General features: G+C 42.9%; 4 protein-coding genes across 5 annotated transcripts; 3 read left to right on the forward strand and 1 right to left on the reverse strand.

Moving 5' to 3' along the window:
* Positions 1–3,601: 3,601 nt before the first annotated feature.
* Positions 3,602–4,702, forward strand: LOC125766934 (uncharacterized). The gene is made up of 2 exons (XM_049433031.1): positions 3,602–3,715; positions 3,783–4,702. Exons 1-2 carry the CDS (start codon positions 3,701–3,703, stop codon positions 4,116–4,118), a joined length of 351 nt encoding a protein of 116 aa, XP_049288988.1. The 5' UTR covers positions 3,602–3,700; the 3' UTR covers positions 4,119–4,702.
* Positions 4,703–4,955: 253 nt separating this feature from the next.
* On the reverse strand, positions 4,956–6,192 carry LOC125766933 (putative protein TPRXL). Of its 2 annotated transcripts, XM_049433030.1 has the most exons (3): positions 5,797–6,192; positions 5,451–5,713; positions 4,956–5,330 (listed from the first exon to the last, which is right to left on the reverse strand). In XM_049433030.1, exons 1-3 carry the CDS (start codon positions 5,933–5,935, stop codon positions 5,322–5,324), a joined length of 411 nt encoding a protein of 136 aa, XP_049288987.1. In that variant the 5' UTR covers positions 5,936–6,192; the 3' UTR covers positions 4,956–5,321. The 2 variants fall into 2 exon arrangements, with proteins under 2 accessions (XP_049288987.1, XP_049288986.1); XM_049433029.1 differs by having other exon boundaries at positions 4,956–5,713.
* A 6,892-nt stretch (positions 6,193–13,084) lies between these two features.
* On the forward strand, positions 13,085–17,425 carry LOC125770437 (toll-like receptor 6). Its single transcript, XM_049440062.1, has 5 exons — positions 13,085–13,602; positions 15,015–15,144; positions 15,237–16,702; positions 16,767–16,894; positions 16,967–17,425. The coding sequence occupies exons 1-5, from the start codon at positions 13,168–13,170 to the stop codon at positions 17,154–17,156; spliced, it is 2,349 nt and encodes a 782-aa protein (XP_049296019.1). The 5' UTR covers positions 13,085–13,167; the 3' UTR covers positions 17,157–17,425.
* A 1,235-nt stretch (positions 17,426–18,660) lies between these two features.
* Positions 18,661–19,976, forward strand: LOC125770533 (uncharacterized). The gene is made up of 2 exons (XM_049440241.1): positions 18,661–19,123; positions 19,384–19,976. The coding sequence occupies exons 1-2, from the start codon at positions 19,115–19,117 to the stop codon at positions 19,729–19,731; spliced, it is 357 nt and encodes a 118-aa protein (XP_049296198.1). The 5' UTR covers positions 18,661–19,114; the 3' UTR covers positions 19,732–19,976.

Consider the following 19,976-nt stretch of genomic DNA (forward strand, 5'->3'; position numbering starts at 1 on the left):
TTGTATAATTGTGATAAATTCTTTTTAAAACTGAAAATAAATCACAGCGGATTTTCAATTTTTGGGTAATTATTTACTGAACAATATTTTACAACAAAATATTCTTCTTGTCAGCCAGAATACACTGTCGTTTAGCACTTTGTTTCACTACACTCAACACACTGCAAACACTTTTGGCGAAATTTATTGCTGAACACAGTTGTACAATTATCACCGTAAGATACTTTTAAGAACGACAAAAAGGTATCTTTACGTAATTTTTAATTTAAAAAAAATATGAAAACAGAAGAAGAAATCAAAAAATGGTAGAGCACATTTAAGGAATGATTTTACTTTAAAAAGCTCAATAAATGGAATCGTTTGTCGATCTGTTCATAACGTATCTAGTAATTCTTCTAAAGTTTTCTGAAACTTGAAAAAATCGACTTATATGTTACACGTATACTTATATGTTACAATCTATTTAATTCATTTTTTAAATTGTTTTAGAAAAACCGTTTGTTTGTGAAAGATAGATTTTCAGACGTTCCGTTAGCACTTGCTTCCTCACCCATGGTTGGGGGGAAAATGATTAGCTGTACAAGTGGACTGTTATATATTCCAAAACCACTACGAAGATCAGTATCACATATACCGCTCCAGTATCCCTATGTTGCACAGGAACGTCCCTCAATAGGGAATGGGGACTACCAAGGCTTACCGTTTTGTTCCCAGGTCACTGTTTTTTTTATCGGTATTGTGTTTGGTAGTGGTTTTGGATGTATATATACACCACCACCACAAAGTATAACATGCACAAAGACTACCACATGCAAAGAACCTTTGTACACTGTTCTCTAACACAACAAACATAAAGGTTATGTGCGCCATTTTGTTTTGTATGCAGAATCATGTAAAGGGTAAGGGTGTATCTGTTTAGCATACGGGTGAAATTTATAGATTTGTACAATTAGCATGTGTCGATCAGATTCCAAAAGAACAGATTTTTATACTGTTACCGAATGGTAAACGAACTTTCTTTTATATCGTGCGGTTTCTTTTCTCAACGGTTGTAGCTATAATTATATGCGCAATCCGTTTACTGCGTAGTTTCATGCCTTCTTCCCGTAGACCCATCTTTTGGTAGATGAGGTTTACAGATTTCTTACTTTTCCACATCACGGTAGTCTTCGTGTGATACACAGATTCGAAATTCTTCGAAATAAAATACCAAATTTTCAACCCAAAAACAGGTAACTGCGAGGAGAGCGGAAAACGAAGCTCCCTTCAATATCGTCCCCAATCGATCCTCTCAATACAACTCCCGAGGAACTCCCGGTTCTGGACCGAAGACAAGTTCCCTAGGAAGATGCCGATTGACGTCAACAGAGTCAATTTGCTGTAAATAAAAGTTGATTTTTGGGGTCCGAATAGAAGCAACAGTGAGCAATATTGGCCGGAAGGGATAACCGGTGCGGGAATTCGCAACTGATGAAGACACGAAAATGGTCTCGAATGGTGCACTCTGAACGATATAAAAAAAAAGAAAATCGAAATAAAAGATTTAATTTATTTTATTTAAAATTTTCAAGCCTGCCTTTTTGTAGGAAGTTCTCTTCCCGCTCTTCTTCCGGTTCATCCCACCAGTCGGTACCGCTGCACGAAGACGGAAGAGGAAAACTAATGTTCGTAAGTCGATACGTGCGCTCACATGCATAGTTCTGAGACTGGTTTAACATTTTCGAATCGCAATTTTTGATCCGTTCCTGTGATAGGTTGCCGTAAAAATTTTTTGGGGGTTTTTAGCTCGATTTTTATAACATACCTCCGCTAAAGCGCACCGCTTGAAACTGGTTTAGTGACGCAAAACCGAACGCCCGTGTAGGTTGTGGGATAGTATTTTGCAGAGCTGTAAAGGGTCAATCTTTTTTGGGACGGAATGTCGTACGAGATGAAGCAGAAGAAGCAGTACTGGCGCTGCTACATAAAATCGGTAGGCAGATATTGGACATGATCTTCGCTATGTCTGTAACGCTTAACGATCTAAGAGAATTTATGATAAAATTTATGATTTCAGCTTAGAATCGCTTCATAAGGCAAGATTTCAATTGATGTAAATTGTGACAAATTACCGTGAATTAATTTACTGCGTACGATGATAAAACATAGTGAAAAAAGTAGCACTTTAGCGATCACATAAATACCGGTCCGAACTAAATGTCGCACGTGCAACGAACGAGAGTGTTGAATAGCAAATGTAACACACATTCGTCAAGTAGCTAGCTAAATGAGGTAACATCCATAAATTACCATGTTTAGCAAGGAAACGGCTGCGGATGCTTGTTGGAACCGTTTTCAACTTGTTCGTAGTGTCATGCAGATTTATGCTAAATAAATGATGGAGCAAAACGCACGCACTGAGCAGATCCGTTGATTGGAACAAGCTTCGCGACGTTCTTGATGGAGACGTTCATGGAAAATGGTGTGGGTTTTAGGTATTTTTATCGGGAAAATAACAATAAAATTGTAAAAGTTTTCATTAGCGACTTGAGCACCAATCGTCATTTTAACTTCGAACATAAATGGGTATTTTAATGGATTTTAGAAAGGTTAATCTTGTACGATCGATAGGAAAGCTTATTTTTAGAAGCTTTTAGTCGAGTGGTATAATACCTCTAAAATGATTCTTTGTGTGGTAAGTAACGGTGAATATAATGCAGTATCAAAAGCACTTGATTTTAAGTCTACTCGAAGTTAGAGAAATGAGAATGTTTAGAGCTAAAAAAGTTTATTTAAATGAAATGTAAAAAGAATTCGATAGATAATGATTTGAAATATAACAAAAATTGAAACGAAGTAAATAGGTTTAAATAACTTTAACCAATATTGAAATACAAACGATTTATGCTAGCCAAAAGCTTATCCCTGCAAGTTCGTTAATGCTGTGAGAGGATTATGAAAAGTATGTTAATGTATTCATGCTAAATAACATTCACAAAAATGCTATTAAAAAAATGATAAAAAGCCGAAGCTGATCGTGTGAAAAATCGTGATCGCAACAGAAAGATGTATTGCGTATTGCATATAATTTAGGGGCAAAAAAAACATCGCAAAACAAATATCATAAAAACATCGAACAACATCGAAGTTTTGTAGGTGTTGCAGGGCTGGTAGTGTTACACTGAAATTAAATTTAAAAAATAAATACAAATAATACCTATATTAGTTGAACGTATTTTAAAACCATTAATAGGTTTAAAACAGAGATCATTATTTTTTACACATTATCCCATACTAACATAAGTTATTTACAATATTTTTAATAATTAAAAATGGTTCTTTACACAACACAAAACAACCCTACAAACAAATTAAACTGTGTTCAGAAACTGTGAACAGAAATAATGTATGTTAATAATATGAAACATTTTTCATCAAGTTTGACACCCTTGCTATAAAGGGTGTTCCGTCGAGCACAAATGTAACGTTCACTTGGTGGTTACATGTCTCAAATAACATTTCCACCGGAAGACAATCAATTCACCGCATACAATAGTGTATTGTTTAATTCATCGTACATCGCACCACCATCTACTGGTAAAATAGTGCTTAAAATAACTTCGATCTAAATAAATTGTACTCACAGAAAATCGCATCGGACATTTTAAATCGAACTTTCAATCGGTTTGTACTGATACCTTCGAGGACTTAAGTTTGCGCCATGCTTCACGGAATTGTAGGATGAAATACGCAACAGGACAAAATATGTGTTTCTGATCAATAGTTTTGTTTTTATTTTGTAGCAACGTTTTTTCATATGGATTTATCTTCTAACTGTCGCGTGCGAAGTTACCCATCAGCAACCACTTGAGCAACCGGTCGTAACGCTGCTCGACACGGAAAAGGAACCGATACCGCCGATCTATAACACACCACCACAACCGCCGGTAAAAATTTTGCGTGAAACCAGCCCCATCACGGAGAAGGAAAGTATGAAAGTGTCCGACGATTTGCAGCAGTCAGCATCGTACAGGTACAGCTACTATCGGCCAGTATATTATCCTGGCGTGTACTACTCGTACTATCCAAGATATCGTTGGTACAGTCCCTACGATTACTACAACTGGTGGTACTACTGAATCGCATTAGAAGGATGCCTGAAGGTTGTTGATAATTGAAGCAATGATACTCAAAACGTGGCTTGGAAGTTTGAAAAGAAACAACAACAAAAAATCATACAATTGCGTCATAAGAATCATGATTGCCCATTAAGGTAACCAAGTAAAAAAAAAGGTACACGGGTGTCCAAAATTAAATTATTAGTGCTATACACACATAAACACACGGTAAGAATTGTAGCAGAACAAATGAAGCACAGTGAATTAAATCAATAATGGTTGATAGGAGTAGAATCGTTTAACCTCCACCTTGAGAATTAGTCGACTTTTTTGTGTGCAGTCTAATAAACGAACAAAAAAAACATTCTAGAAGGTGTCACATAAATATGAAATTAGCTTTGAAGGTTTACTCGTTGGAAGTAGTTTAACCCGATTTAGCCATTTCGATTGAAACAAAAAAAAAACTTCCACGTGCACTGTCGATCAGTTGACAAATGTTCGGAAAATAGGAAACAAACACGTGCCGTGTAGTGCGGCAAAGTTAATGGCAATGGAGCGTAGCGTAGACTTTTAGGTGTGTTACTAATAAAGCAGAACTGATGCAATTTTTCGGTGTTAATTTCCTGTGCAAACGCTACAGTGCGAACATAACCTTCACCTCGAGAAGCCAACCCCTGTCCGGTTCGGTCCGCATTGGTAATGTTCGGTTCTGCTACGGTTGATTTCAGGAAAGGGGGCCGTTATTTAGTCATCCCGGTTCTGCCATGCGTTAAAGGTTAAGATTTGTCGTAGGCGTATAATACGATAGAATGCCATTCGGAGTTGGAAGAGTGAAGATCGAACGCAAAACGCACTGCATAATGTAATGGAAACCGGTTTATTATGATGAGCAAAGTATCACAAATATGGTCAATGAACGCTTATAAATATGTGCTGTAGTTACCCCAAATAGTAATGCTTTAAAATAATACAAAAAAAATATACCCTTCTGGCGCATACACTTAGTTTGGTTTTGGCTTTTGGATGCTTGCCTTCCCTTTTTCTCACCTACACAGAACGCGCTCTCTCTCTCTCTCCCTTTCTTTCTCAGGCCTGTTCCTGTTATCTTCCCTCCAGAATTTTGCACATTGTTCGCCAAAATGAGAATCAGCCTCACAACGCTCAACGTCCCCCGAAAGCGAGTTGCACAAGAAGCATTTACGCGCCTTCACCATCATCGCCACGCTAATAGACCTGAAATTTCGAAACTCAGTTTTCAGGCAGTGGATCATCAACATCGTCAAGCGAAAGGCTCGTCTTCGATGGTGCGGACGTGGACGAGACAGTAGAGTCGGACGAAGATTTGGAACTCACCGGCGATAGCGAACCGGACACCTTCAGGCTGCCGCTGTAGGACGTGGACTTCCCCTCCTCCGACGACGAGTGGCTGCTGGAGTACGATTTGTACGTCGGATAGGATGGGTGGGATGAGTAGGATTTGGAGGCGGAACTGTCCCAGCCGGAGTTGTGCGAGTTACCGGCATGCTTGGCCAGGAAGAGCAGCTTACCGCCACCGATGCCAAGTGCAATGCCCTTCACCACCAGCGCTCCAATGCCTGCCAATCCGGTAAAGATCACTACAGGGAAAAGAGAATAGATTGTAACAAAACCAAAAACAAAAAAACAATGAACCGATTGACGTTCGGCGTTTGTTCCCTACCAGTTTTTGGATCTATATGGAAAGCAGATTCCGCCGTTTCCAGATCATTTGTGTCACTGTCATCTTCCAGCTGTTCACTCCACACCAGCCCAATAATGAGGATCAGAAGCAAGGTGCTGCTACTTCCGAAAAGTTTCATTTTCGTTGTTGTTTTAGAAAGTCCTTCGCTAATACGTACACGACAGGCAATTGCACACCGAAAGCACTTGAGAATGCGATGTCCTAAAGATCGGGAATTCACCACCGTAAACACTCAAACTGCTGTGCTCTAATTGATCCGCTGTGACTACTGTGTACGCAAATGTGGAACCAACGGAAAACCTCACACGAATTAAAACAGAAGATCACCACCGCGTACACAAATCACCGCCGTGCTGTTGCGACCGACTGACCCGAGCTTGGACATCAATGTAGCTTTTTATACGACGCAACGCAGCATCATCTTATCGCCGATGGTTCGTGCCCACCGATCGTTCGAGGATCCTTCAAGTTGCGGGCCCACACCACACCCCGGGTCCCATCCCCCCCATCCCGCGTACAGTGTGTAGCACCCATTTTCGGTGCAGATTTAATAGTGAGTGCCGGGTGGGGATAAATGACGATTTTGGCCGGTGGCCGAATCGAAGAAAAAGGTGCATTAGGCGTTTGCTAAATGGACCTATTTTTTCCCCAAACGATCGCAAATCGATCGTTCACAACCGGGGGTGAATTTAAAACAAGGAACTATTGGCGTGAAGGCTGTTATGGTGCGTTTATGCCTTTGGTTTCGATGCTCCAATGCTAATTTAATCTGGGAAACTACCAGGTGACATGATTTCGCAACTGGCGCAGTACGACAGGATCGTATCACATCGCGATGACCTGAAAACGGTCGTTCACACACGAAGCGATCGAGTATGCACAAACAGATGACCCATTAGCATTATGTTGATAAGATGGATAGCACTACCCAGGGGTATAACCAACATTAGTTCAAAGTGTTGACGATACTGTCGACCTTGGAAGTCGAGGCGCTTCAGCACATTGCCCTTTTGCCAGCATAATCATGCACGTGATTCAACACGCTCATTTGCCAAATTCTTCCCCGCCAAACACTGTTTTACACCAGCAATGTATACATTCTGATCAAGAGGATAGCATTGGGCAATGGCAGATGAAGGACCCTACCCTTTATAACAAGCGGTTACTATTGCTTAGAAGGATACTTAACCTGAATCAGCCGAAAAGCACGTCCCAGCGAGTGTGTGTGTGTGTGTGTGTGGTGCAAGAAGCATCCCGAGAAGCATACTTTGGCGATGCGGCCCGATCGGTTAATTGGCAGGCTCGCAGCCATAACGATTGCATTGGAGAGCACTTTTGCTGTTTGTTGTTTTGCTCTCCGCTTGGTCCGATGGTCCACGGGCGGGTTACCAAACTGCAATGCACGCTCCACGTGCACAATCGGTGTCTTCACGATCGTACGCTGCAATGCGCCACCGATCGAAGGTTCCTGATAAATCGGAACTTTGTTTGGAAAATTACTAACCTGTTGTAGAGATGTATGCTTTTTTTTAAAAAAGATATTATTAACACAAAGGCATTGTCGTGTGACTGGCAGGTACAGGCAATAGCTGAGGTCACCCACAGTTAACGTACGATCAAAACAAGCGATCGAGTGGAAGTGGTGAAATGGAAATCTCTCAAATTAACTCGCGCCCCAAGCGCGATGCACATCTTCTTGGTGTATGGGCAAAGTTTTCGTTCCGTTGACCGCACGCTGTCGCCATTCGTTCACGGGTGACACCGGTGGCCACAACAAAAGATAAAACGAAGTAGGTTGACCCGGTCCGGTCGATGAAACTAGTTTTTTCGTAAACCACGCGTGGTGAAGCGTTTTGCATATTTTCGATCCGTATTTCGATGGATCTAATGCAATCGGAAAGGTGTTAACTTGAGTTGGTTGAACTCGAGCCGATTATGCGGACAAAGTATTATAATGAAATCTATAAAAATCTCTAACCTGACACTCGTAGTGCGCTTGAATGAAGGACATAAACACAGACGATCCCTTTACAGAGTGCGAGAGAGGGAGTCCTCTAGATCTTTCCTGTTGTCAGTGTCTTAACGAAACATTGGTGATAATCTGGTTCGAGCATAATTTATTCCACTCGTTTATGTAACATGTGTGAGTCAATGTGTGTCCTTGAGCTTTCCCATCTTCAGTGGTAAACCTTGAAAAGGCACCGTATGGTTGATGCACCCTGGTGGGTGATAAAAATGGCCTACTTTAGGTTTGTTTTTTGGGCAGCGGATTGCATCAAATGTGACATTGTAAATGTTCTCATTACCATATTATAAACATGATTTGTATATGAATAGGTACCAAACGGTGAAGATGCATTTAAAATGCTTCTTAAAAAAATGGAGTTAGGTTTAAGAGAGTTGGTATCAAAAAAAAAAAAAATATATCGGAGTATTCGAATTTAAAATTATGGGCGCTGCAGAACTGTACAAAAATAGACATATACGTGTGAAAACAGTTTCATCAAACCTTTGCAGCAAAAGTCCTTCACATTCACCCAAGGAACCATAAACAGGATGTCATTAGATAAGGATGAGAAGCACAATGATTGTCAAGGTAAAACCACAATAAAAAAAGAGAAATATATTGAAATTAAAGCCCCTTCTGTTCATCCATTTCTTGCCGAAGGATACGGTCGATCGAAGCGCTATAAAGAAAAGGACATCAAGATTTGAAAGCGACTATCTTCCGCCTAAATAAGCGGACACTAGGAAGAGTTTTAAATATCAATGCCGTAAATTTCCCCGCTCGAGGTGAGCGATTGGTGAAACATGGTGGAGAGTTTTGTGATAATTTTCCCTAACATTATGCTGTTCTTTACTCTGTTTCATTTGAATTTAGAATACAGAATACAGCTGTAGCCTTGAAAATAGTGTGCGCACACAAATTCACAAACCTGCTAATGTACACAGCCAATTACGCACGATCAACATCAATCACCATTAAGCGCAGTCCCATCAAGCACAAGCATTGAGCGAGAAAATGGGTGCAGTCGATGTGCGGAAAGAGCTAAGCAAATTTTCAATGAATAGTGAACTAACAACAGTAACAGCAACAAAAAAGCGCAAATCTCTGGTAGCGAGAAGTAGCAGATGAGCGTCAACAATTCGATCGCCATCGCCACAAATGATCTTCATTCATTCGTACGAAGCGATGTTTGCACACGTACAATCGGGTTAAATTCGTTTGCGAATTAAATAAAAAAAACCCCCACACGAACACACTATTAGCACTAGCGTTTCACACTTTCAGCTGTTGCAACTAGCTGAGCATTATGCAACGCAACACATTGATAAAGCACCCATTTCCGTGGCCAATGCTGCAGCTTGGGTTTTTTGGGGAGCGAATGAAACAAACCACAGTTGCTGCGATATATCTTCATTAAGTTTTATGGGTATCAAATTTTCTTAAAACTGCAACACTTAAAAATGCGTAGACAAAAAAAAAAGAAGCAAACATTTCTTCATTCTGGTAAAGTTATGAATCCGAACCTCCATCTTTTACATTTCAAAAGGAATCGAATCGCTTAGTTTCGCTTACTCCCTGTACGAAAGGAAGGAAAGGCTCTAACTAAGCCGATTCCAGTTTGAGCTGAGTGAATCCCCTCGATCGATCAAAATCGTGTCCCAAATCGCTTGTTTTTAGTATTAGTGCTAACGTTCAGCGCCAAAAAGCAAATATCATAAATTGACGTCATGCATGCGAGGTTCGTCGCTTGATGCCAGTTTCATTTTGTCGTGCCAGAAGTAAGAACATTTTGCTTTAGCACCACATTAATGCTCACACTAGAAACAATGTCGCAAGCGTAACTGTGCTAACAAGCATTCAACTGTTCCCCACCTGAAAATGCTGGCCTGGGAAAATAAACCGGCCTCCCCCTCCTCCCCTATCGTTGAAGTCTCTCTCGCTTGAATGCAAGAATGCACTGGAAGCATTGAAGTGTGCGATCGTTACGCGTTGGTTGCGTTGTAGTGTTAGTAAATTCAACATTGGTTTTCGTACGATACACATTCGTCAGCTGTTGTCAGCATATTCGCTCTCGTTTCTCTCTACAACTAGACAACTTTATCTACTTCTCTTCACCGTACTACTAAGGTTTATCTGTGCCTACTAAGGTGAGTTTCAGTCTTCGTAACGCTAATGATTTGTGGCTGTTTCCTTTCGAATCGTGATCGCTTAAGATCGTCGGACCTATTCACTCTTGCGCTTTGCAGTACGTAAAATCTCCTTGCCGCTGCAGTGCTGATACTTCGTGCGTTTCGCGCTGGCCACTGGTCCATGCGCTGTCAAGGTCGTCAGCGCGTCGTCCGGATCGTGCCTGCTGCAAGTGAAAGGGAGAGCGGCTACACAAGGGAAAAAGCGAGACACACAGTGCGAAAAAACGCGCGTTCGCGCACACATACAGTCCAAGTGAAAAGACGCGCGTACGCGCACATGGTTGAGTGTTGCGCTTTTTCGCGCTTCACCATCAGTTCGCGCCGTTAGTTCTTCGCAGATCGACCGTTTGCGTGGTCGTTCTTGCTGTGCCGTTGATCAAAAAAAGTGTGTGTTAACCGAAGGGTGATCGTGTGTTTAGTGAATGTGCTGGTTGGAACGAACAACGTACACCATGTGTGCCCGTAATATGTGTTCGGTAAGGTTGATAAATCTCCGAATGTTAGCTGTCTTATAAGAACTGATGGAAAATATTCACAATCTGTATCGTTCTTTTTTTTTGTTTCCTATTTCACCTTAAAACCCCTAACAGCAGATGATGATCGCTGTGGTAGATGGGCTGGTCAATGCAACCCAGACGTCGCTCGAGTTCGCCGAGGTCAACACCACCTTGATCGAGTTGCCCAACCAGTCTGGCGGACTCGACGCAGAAGCAATCGTGGACGGTTCCTTCGATCTGTTAGTGAAAAAGTTTTGTAAGTACTTTTCCACAAACCGCCCCTGCGTGCTTCTTTCTCTTTCTGCTTCACCTAAGACGCTTATCGTTTGTCTCTCTTTCCCGCGTTAGTTCGTGACGTTGGTGTTCTTCATCTATCTGGTGCAGATCGTTAGGTTCCTAACGCTCCCGCTGCGCGATCGGCTCGAGCAGCGCGAAGAAGCGCAACGTCTCAAGCGCATCTGCATGATCATCGTCAAGGTCATCCTGTCCGGGAGCCCAGGCTGTTGAGCCACCCTGCCCCCCGCTCCTTGAGCCCGTCGTTGTATGCATGTGTGGCAAATTTGCATCTTATAAAGCAGGGAGATAGAGACCCACACAACTGTGTGCCTTCGCTCGGACCACAATTAAAGTGTCATTGTTTCGTGCCTTGCCAAAACACAGTGCGTGTGCTCTGGTGCTTCCTTGTTGTGTGTCTGTGTGTGATCGAGTTAGAGAATGTGTTTCATGATGCAATTTCCCCACACACCATGCAGTGGTTAGTGCCGTTAGTGACCGGCGTGCGTACGTGCAGCGTTTGCTAGAGTTTCGTGTGGTGAAGCTTAAGAAATGCCCCCTTTCCTCCCTTCCCTCTTCCCCCTCGCCCATAATCCACCCCCTGAAGGTGAAGTGTTTGTTTTTCGGTTTACTGTTCCATAAGCATAACACGTAAATTAATTCGAAAGTGACACTTTTGATACGTCGCAGCTTGGGATTATGTGTAGCGTGCTAGCCATGGTTTTTGTTTTGTTTGCAATTTGCCCTTGTGCTGTGATTACGAAAACAAAAAACAAAAACTTACGCTTTAGTTTAACGTCCACACAAGTTTGCCCCTTTTTCTTTTGCTTGTTTGCTTTAACGTGACCGAAGTGTGAAACAAGCGACTAAGGTAGCATTATCATTGAAAAAGCATTTAGAAATTAAGTTTCCGCTGTACGTGACTTCATGTTAGTGCCTGAAAGCGGGTGTTTAATTAGAGAATGATAGCGAAATTGTGATTGTAATAAGAATATGTTAGTAGTACGCGTTAGCAATAAGGTTTATATCAACGGCACGAGACTGATGCGGTAAAGCGCTAGGCGTGGAGTGAACCGAAACGAGCGGTTTAAATCACATGAGGAAGAAATAAAATGTTGAAGCAGCCAACCAGTAGTTATGTAGCCGACACGAATGTGTTTCTCCATTTCATAACGAAACGTGAGTGAAACGGTATCGTAAAAAAAACCGATTGCGAAAGAAAAGTATATGGACAAACATATTACCAAGAACTAACCTCCGTCCTCAAAAATGTTGGACATAACGCAGGTGCAACAGTACAGAAATGTGACGGAATGCGTCTTGTTCAGGAAACTTAACCTTATGTGATCTCGTATGACGCTACCTCCGGATCCGGATTTGGGAGAAGCTCGAGATCACCCTGATGAACCGGTTTCCATGATTTTTGGGGCTATGGCATGATGGCATTGAAAACTGATCATCCTTGTCCTTGGTACCATGAAGCAATATGGTGGAAAAAGAAAAGAATGGAGACCATAAGAGCGTATGGACACACAACATGTAATGACGAAAGAAGATATTAATCGATCAGGAAAGTCCAATGATTCACAAGACAGATTCACAGTTCAATGACTTACAAAAGGTAGTGTAAATAATGTGAATTAATAAAAATTGTACAGCTCAAACATCATTTTACACCGATCACCGAATTAATATGGTTGAGAAATGGTTAAAAATAGAAAGGAGTTTACTACCGATAGCTTGGGTGTTTCGATCGATTGTGTGCTATAAATGTTTGCCTTCGTGTGTATCAGATTTATAATTGGTTTATTGAGGTCAATAGTACACGAAAAAGCATCAACTGCTGCAGTGGTTAATTGCTATTCTAAAATAATCATTACTCCATCCTATCGGGATTTATCAACGCCACAACTCTTACCACCCGAAGGTAGCTAAACCCAAGTACCTCTCAACTCTTCTCATTCACTGTCAGTTGAGTGGTATTATGGCGCGCTATCGATGGTAATAAGATTGGCGTACGCGTTATCACTAGATTATCGCAGAGCCTTACAAATGTGTGCTTTTCTATAGTACGAAAAAACGGAACTCAACAATCGATCGGCAGTACTAACCAAAACAGAGAAACGACGCGAAACTTCCCAACACTGCTATGACGAACGTCTGGTCCTGTTTCGTTGACGATTACTTTATCAGTTCCCGTACGGTACGGCGATAACTGCTATCAGTTATCAGATAATTCAATACCATTTGTGTTACGCACCGTACTGACCATCGGTCCATAGGTACTACCGGACGTCGATACCGATACTTAGGTTATCGGTCCGGTCCGGTCCACAGTGGCTTACCAACGGTTCGTCCGGCAGGTTGGTAACGCGTCGATCGAATGGAAATATCCGTGTCCTACCGGAACCTGACCGTGCTCGTGATTCTACTGCTAGTGCTGCCCACCGCATACCGAAAGGGTCGTTCCGTGGTGGTGACGGCCACCGTCGCACCCGTAGACCCGACCGATTGCGATCTGCTCGGTTGCGGTGGCAGCTACGCGTGTTACGGCAATGGGTGGGCCAACTATTTGCCCCACCGACCGGGCGAACGGTACAACATCCCGCTGAATGCGTTCCACATCGGGTCAAGCCTGCAGGCGGGCCAGCCTGAATGTTTGCTCGGCAATGCGAACAACTATCTGCCGTGGGTGACGGAGGATGGACGGCTTACCGTGCGCCAGGGACGGCATGCGCTCGACCTGTCCAATCTGCGGCTCAACGATCGTGGCCTAACGAGTTTGGTGCAAGGTGTCAGTGCACTGGTTCCACTTGAAGTTAGTATCGGGGGGTGAAAGAATTCCATGACGCGATCTATCGATGGCTGGCTTATGCCAGAGCATACCAGTGCCCCTGGCACGTGTTTTATTGTAATATTGTGCTTTAAGTTTTGAAGTGCATTTGTGTGTTGTTACGGTTTGCCATCATTCGTCAATGAGGATGTTTTGATTTGTGCAGGGTGCGGACTGGATTCTGGACACAACGTTGTTCAAGTGAATCTCTCTCTCTCTCTCTCTCTCTCTCTCTCTCGAGTGTAACAACCACACCACAATCAGTGCTTTCGAGCTATCGGCGGAAAATGATAACGACAAAGTGTTCCGTTTGCCCCTGTTTTTATCATGGTGTTAACATGCACAGTGGAAAGGAAAAGCGCAATTAACCGGCAAAAGAACCGGGGCTGGAAAGGAAGGGAGAAAGAAGAGTGTTCCGATAAACGGTGAATTCGATTTCAATTTCCGTAACCTTGGCAACGATGTGTGGCACATTGATGTGTGATCTTCTGTTGAATGAAAGGAAGTAGAAGAGTAGAAAGAAGATTAGAATCGGTTGATTGGGCATGGTTTTGATGGAAGAGGAAAAGCACTAAGAGTGATATCTGTGTTATTTGTTATCAAAAAAATAAAAACAAAGCAGTAACGTTAATGCCACAACAACCTTACACCCCTTTTCGATTAATAATGCTGTGAAGAAGAAAGTTTACCACAGTTCTAGCTTTAGTAAGATCGCGATCGAATTATGGCAGAAGAAAGTGTACGAGTGCTATAAAGCTATAACGGATGTGCGCAATCCAAGTGCGACTAGCACACTAGTGTCGACATTCCACGTACAATGTTTGCAGTAAATAAGCTACTTGAACCGACATAAGCCGGCAAAACGGTGGAATGTCAATAAAGGCAAGGTGAAGAAATAGCCCGAAAGACTACGAAATCACCCGGAAGATAACATCGTCCGTAGTACTAATCAAAAATCCTAACGCGTGACTTGAACTATTTTCTGTCTGTTGCTGGAAGTAACCGTGTGCTCCGGTTCTGATATCGGTTATCGATAATCCGTGCGAATTAGCGCTATCTTGATGGTGGGATTAACCTGACAGACTGTCGTGCACCGTCGAAATGGCTTGTACGTCGTGCTGGCTATCGATCGCAACACAGATCCCACCACGATGTACGTGTAATCTGGCAACCAAACAATCCATCAACCGTTAAGTAAAGAAGCTTCTACACAACCGCCTTCGGTGTCTAATCGTGGAAAGGGACTATTTGAATGTGATATATTGTGCAGAAAAAAAGGAAGAAAAAAAACGTTCGCATTGATTAGTGTGTTGTATTTGGTGTGTCATAGGGAGTAGTATAATGTGTCAAAATAATTAGCATTTTTTTTTAATTTTCGGACATTCCACATTCCACAGGAAGTACAGCATCTATCGATGGCAAACAATGAGCTTACGCTTGTCCCATCACCTTCGCTGAAGAAATTCCCGAACGTGCGTCTTCTCTCGCTGAGCGGTAATTTTTTTACCATGTTCAATGAAGAATTGAGTAAGTGTGTCGCGTTTTGAGTCGCGATCGTGCGCTACGAAATGCTGAGTAATTCCATTCACACCTACGGGGTTTCTGTCTATCGTTTGCAGCTGCCCACAACCGGTTGCCAATGCTGACCCGTCTGCGGGTGCTCGATATGCGCAACTGTAGCTTGCGAACGCTGCCGGAAGAATTTTTCAAAAATGTTAACCTCCAATATTTGTTCCTATCGTACAATTACATTACCACGCTACCGGTGGAGATTTTCTACCCGCTGCGAAGTTTGCTTCACCTGGACCTGTCCAATATGGACACGCGCCGTACCGGTGAGGAACGGATCGAGAATCCATTCATGAAGCTGATCGCCGGTGTGGATCTACATCAGGACATGTTTTTCCCACTCATCAGTCTGGTGTTTCTCGATCTGTCCAATACCCGGCTCGAGTATCAAGCGTTCATTGCGTTACGCTCGATCCAGCGGCGGGTGAAGTACGTAAGCTACTGTAACATCGGTCTGCCGGCGATCGTCGACTATCTGTTTCTTGCGAAATCGATCGAAATGCTTGACATTTCGTTCAACGTCGGTGTAGCGCAATCGTTGCATTCCGCCAGCTTCACGCTGCTCGCCAACAGCTTGGAGGTGCTGTACTTCAAAGACTCGATGGTACAGCAGCTGAACTGGTTGGGTCCGTTGCAGAAGCTGCGCGTGTTAAATCTGCGCGGCAATATACTCCGTATGCTGCATCGGGAAAGCTTCGCCAACTTAAGTAATCTGGAGCAGCTGGATCTAAGCTACAACTACATATCGGCCTGGAACCAGCAGATACTTACCGCGACCGATGCGCTGCAGAGTGTAAACCTGCGCAACAACAGTATCGTCATACTGACCACCGATATGCTGTACGATTTCTCACGCCTCTCGGCTATGGGACTGGGCGGCAATACGATACAGTGCTCGTGCAACTACGTCAAGTTCTTGCGCAACATTGTCCACAACCGGACGGATGTACCGGGTGCGTACACCATTTCGGCGGAACCACTGATCGTGGGTAAGCATGGCGCTGCTGCCGGCGTTGCCATCACCAAGCTGTCGCTTCAACACGTCCAGCTGTTCGATTACGACGAGTCGGAGTATTTGTGTATGAACTTTACCAGCAATCAGAAGCTTGATCCGTTGGAACTGCAAGACTGCATGATTTCGGACGATGAGCTGATCAATGCGGATCTGCCGGAAGTGAATGAGCGAGAGCAAGAGCATGCCAAGAATCATACGCTGGTGTACATACTCGTTAGTGTGGCGATCAGTTTTCTGATCGTCTGTGCTGTGGGGCTGTTCTACTACTGGTTCCATATTAAGTACTTCTTCAAGATCATCAAAAACTCGGCCGTACTTAGTTTCTTCAACGACGACAAGCTGTATCTGGACAAGAGTGGACTGCTGAAGGAGGCCGACTTTCATTACGATGTGTTCGTTAGCTACAGCAATGCGGATCGGACGTGGGTATTGGATCAGCTGCTGCCCAATATGGAAGGTGTTAGTCAGATAAATTTATGTTTGCACGAGCGTGATTTTGAGGTACGTAGCCACAGAAAAATCCGGAGAGACCTGGTTTAACAAAACATTCTAAACCACAATTTAGGTTGGATATGGCATTTTGGAGAATATTATATCGTGCATGGATCGGTCACGCTGTCTAATGCTGATAGTGTCCGAAAGCTTCCTGCTTAGCCACTGGTGTCAGTTTGAAATGCATTTAGCTCAGCATCGGTAAGAAAGACGCTTGTTGTGCTGTTCCTGATGACTTTAATTACAACCCTTTATTCTTTGACACTCTGTTAGGTTGCTTGAAACGCGTAGAGATGAACTGATTTTGGTACTTTTGGAAGATCTTCCTAAGCGCAAGTGTCCGAAAACGCTCAGCTATCTGTTAAAAACGAAAACCTACATCAAATGGCCTACGAAGTCGGTGGACGAGCAGTTGCTGTTTTGGAAGCGTTTGCATAAAGCTTTGTTGGCGGCAAAAGGATAGCATACCGTCAGGCGTTGGCAAAAGAATTCACCACTGCTTTTTTTCACCACTGTTTCAGTATCAGCGCAGCAGAATCATTTACGTGCCTGGCTTGTCGAAGCGATGATCGTACCTTAAACCGTTAAATATAATTCACACACTACTCATGATTGACATGTTTTGTATGTAATAGGAATTACATTTTTTGTAATTTAATTGCTTACCTTCATTATGAAAGGAATATTTCCTTTAGCTTAATAAATAGTGCAACTATGATTAAATTGTACAAATTTAGTTTAGTTATTTTTTTAAAATTACAACCTCAAGGAAGCAACGCTTGAAATTAGTATACTCCAACCGGAGAAATATTTTATAACACATAATAGAGACCTACGGAGTAAACATCAAAATTCACGCAGAGAATCAGCCGCATGAATGATTCGAAAGACTTCAACACAAAAAGATAAGCGACGAACCCATGACGATCGTTTTAATCGCAGTAACCTCCATGAGAGAATACATTTTATTGCACATCATAGAGATCTATGGAGTAAACAACAACACTCACTGCGAGAAACAATCGAAAGACTTCAACGCACAAAAACAAGCGACGAACCTCGATAACACGTTGCTCTCAAGAAAAACTATTGTCGAGAGAGAGAGAGGGAGAGAAGACGACGACAACCGGCATTGGAAGACATCGTGCTCAGCTGAAATATGCAGATTTATGAAGCCGGTTCCGTACACACCACCTGGCCAGGCAGACTCCGAGTTTGTTTTGATTGTGTTTTGCGTGACGTCACGTGGAATCATTTTTACGCTGTTGAATGAATCATCGACAAACAACAACAAACAGCTGATACGGAGTAGTTGTCTATTTTGGAAATTGAATTGCATAATGAATCGATATCAACGGCTTTTAACTCCTACACTCCTGTTTCAATAGGACTGTTTGGTTCGTTTCTTCTCTTGATCTTTTCGTAAACGACATTTTCATAACATAACGAAATTACATAAAAACATTTTACCGTAACAGCTACTCATGCGTATGCGTTTCTATTCTATCGACTCATGGATCATTTCCTACACTCATTCTATTACTCAAAGCTCTTTCTTTCGAGTCGTTGAACCTCCCTTCAATACTGCTCAACCGAGAGAAGCTCATTCGTGAAGCAACCGACCTCATCAATGCCTTGTTCTGGATGTTCGATGCGTATTTTGCTCACTCATGCAATGACAGAGACGGGTCATGCTGGCAGAGACGGGTCAGACCCACAAAGTCGGTCACTTTGATGACGGTTCTAAGAAGGTTTTTTCCGCTCAAATTATTATCATCGCCTTCATTGGTCAATGTGAGGTTTTTGCTAATTTCTTGTGATTTATGGAAGTTATTACTAAGCGTTAGTTCTCAGATGGTGTGAACATTTCGATCTTGAGTCTTGTACTTACATTCATTATTTGCTATCTAACATCCGAATATATTCCTCTTCCTGGATTCCTTGTGTGAATCTTCACACTGGTTCATTTCTCTACCCTTCCATTCTCCGTTCCTATTCGCAGCCGATCCTCTGTTGTTGGCACTCATTTATCTTCGACGTACGACTTCCTCCACTTCCCTTCCATCCTTGTTCCATTTCCCTTGTTCACAAAATCATTCAATCTCAGGTCTTTCTTCCGTAGCCCCGCCTGAAGACGACGAATCGGTAAACATCCATCGTCTATCCCAAACCCCACACACGCGTCCGCCTTGGAAAACCAGAAAGACGAGCCGTATTTAGCGCCTCACGGATTTGGGGATTTTTGGCGATTACTTTTCGGTTGTTTTGTTTGCCGTATAAATAGTACAACCAACGGCGCGGTTAGACACAGTTAAAGTTCGACGCTCGTCAAAGATACAATTCGCGCAGAATTCCCTTCGCTGGATACATCGATTTGAGAGACCAAAGTGACAAGTGGCTTCATCGAAAAGAATTTCAACCATGTTCAAGGTGTGTAACGATTGCCTGGGTGGTGCAGTGTAAACAGCAACGAGCGATGTTTGTGTTTGGCTTGCAAATCAATTCGATTAAGTCATCACCATTCCTGCTTTGTGTGTAAAATGGAATATAAATGTGGCATGTGATATGTTGATGGTTAAATAATCTAATTTTGAGACGATTGAAGGACTATACACAAACTACTTTCATCGGTTATCTCGTGTGATTAAATGTGTGAGGAGTAACTCAACTTTTTTGTTCATCCTTTACAGCTAGTTGCTGTATTAAGCTGTCTGGTAGCGATCAGTTCGGCCATGCCGGCTTTGGAGCTCTCGCAACCGATCGCAGCTCCAGAAGCTCAAAACAGTCCGGCCGTGCTGATCGTTCAGGCCGATGACGATGATGCAGATCTGGCCGGTGCTGAGACGGCTCACCACGGATACGGCGGATACGGTGGATACGGAGGCGGCTATGGCGGTGGCTTCGGAGGCTATCCGTATGGAGGCTATGGAGGAGGATTCGGAGGAGGTTATGGTGGCGGTTTCGGTGGATTCGGAGGTGGATACGGCCACGGCGGATATGGTGGATACGGACATGGACATCATCACCATCACGGATAAGAGATCTTGCCGACTTCCGACTATCGATCATGCTAGATCGAGCTACGACACCGACTCAATTCAACCCATCTGTTTCACCTCACTGTGATCAGCATCCATCCAGGGATGTATTTGCATTTATTGTTCGTTTAACTTATCCTGACAACGCCTTTTAAGACGACACCATGACCATCGATCACCCGAACTGTTATTTATTAACTGGATACCATTCTGTATTACGAATAAACGTTCACCATTTAAGCATA

This window comes from Anopheles funestus, chromosome 3RL (genome assembly GCF_943734845.2).
Source record: "Anopheles funestus chromosome 3RL, idAnoFuneDA-416_04, whole genome shotgun sequence".
Classification (NCBI taxonomy): domain Eukaryota; kingdom Metazoa; phylum Arthropoda; class Insecta; order Diptera; family Culicidae; genus Anopheles; species Anopheles funestus.

Coding starts and splice junctions, on each gene's coding strand:
- LOC125766933 (XM_049433029.1), bottom strand. CDS start 5,935: ATGAAACTTTTCGGAAGTAGCAGCACCTTGCTTCTGATCCTCATTATT. Junction 5,714..5,796: donor CCATATAGATCCAAAAACTG/GTAGGGAACAAA, acceptor TTTTCCCTGTAG/TGATCTTTACCGGATTGGCA.
- LOC125770437 (XM_049440062.1), top strand. CDS start 13,168: ATGGAAATATCCGTGTCCTACCGGAACCTGACCGTGCTCGTGATTCTA. Junction 15,145..15,236: donor CATGTTCAATGAAGAATTGA/GTAAGTGTGTCG, acceptor TATCGTTTGCAG/CTGCCCACAACCGGTTGCCA. Junction 16,703..16,766: donor TGCACGAGCGTGATTTTGAG/GTACGTAGCCAC, acceptor ACCACAATTTAG/GTTGGATATGGCATTTTGGA.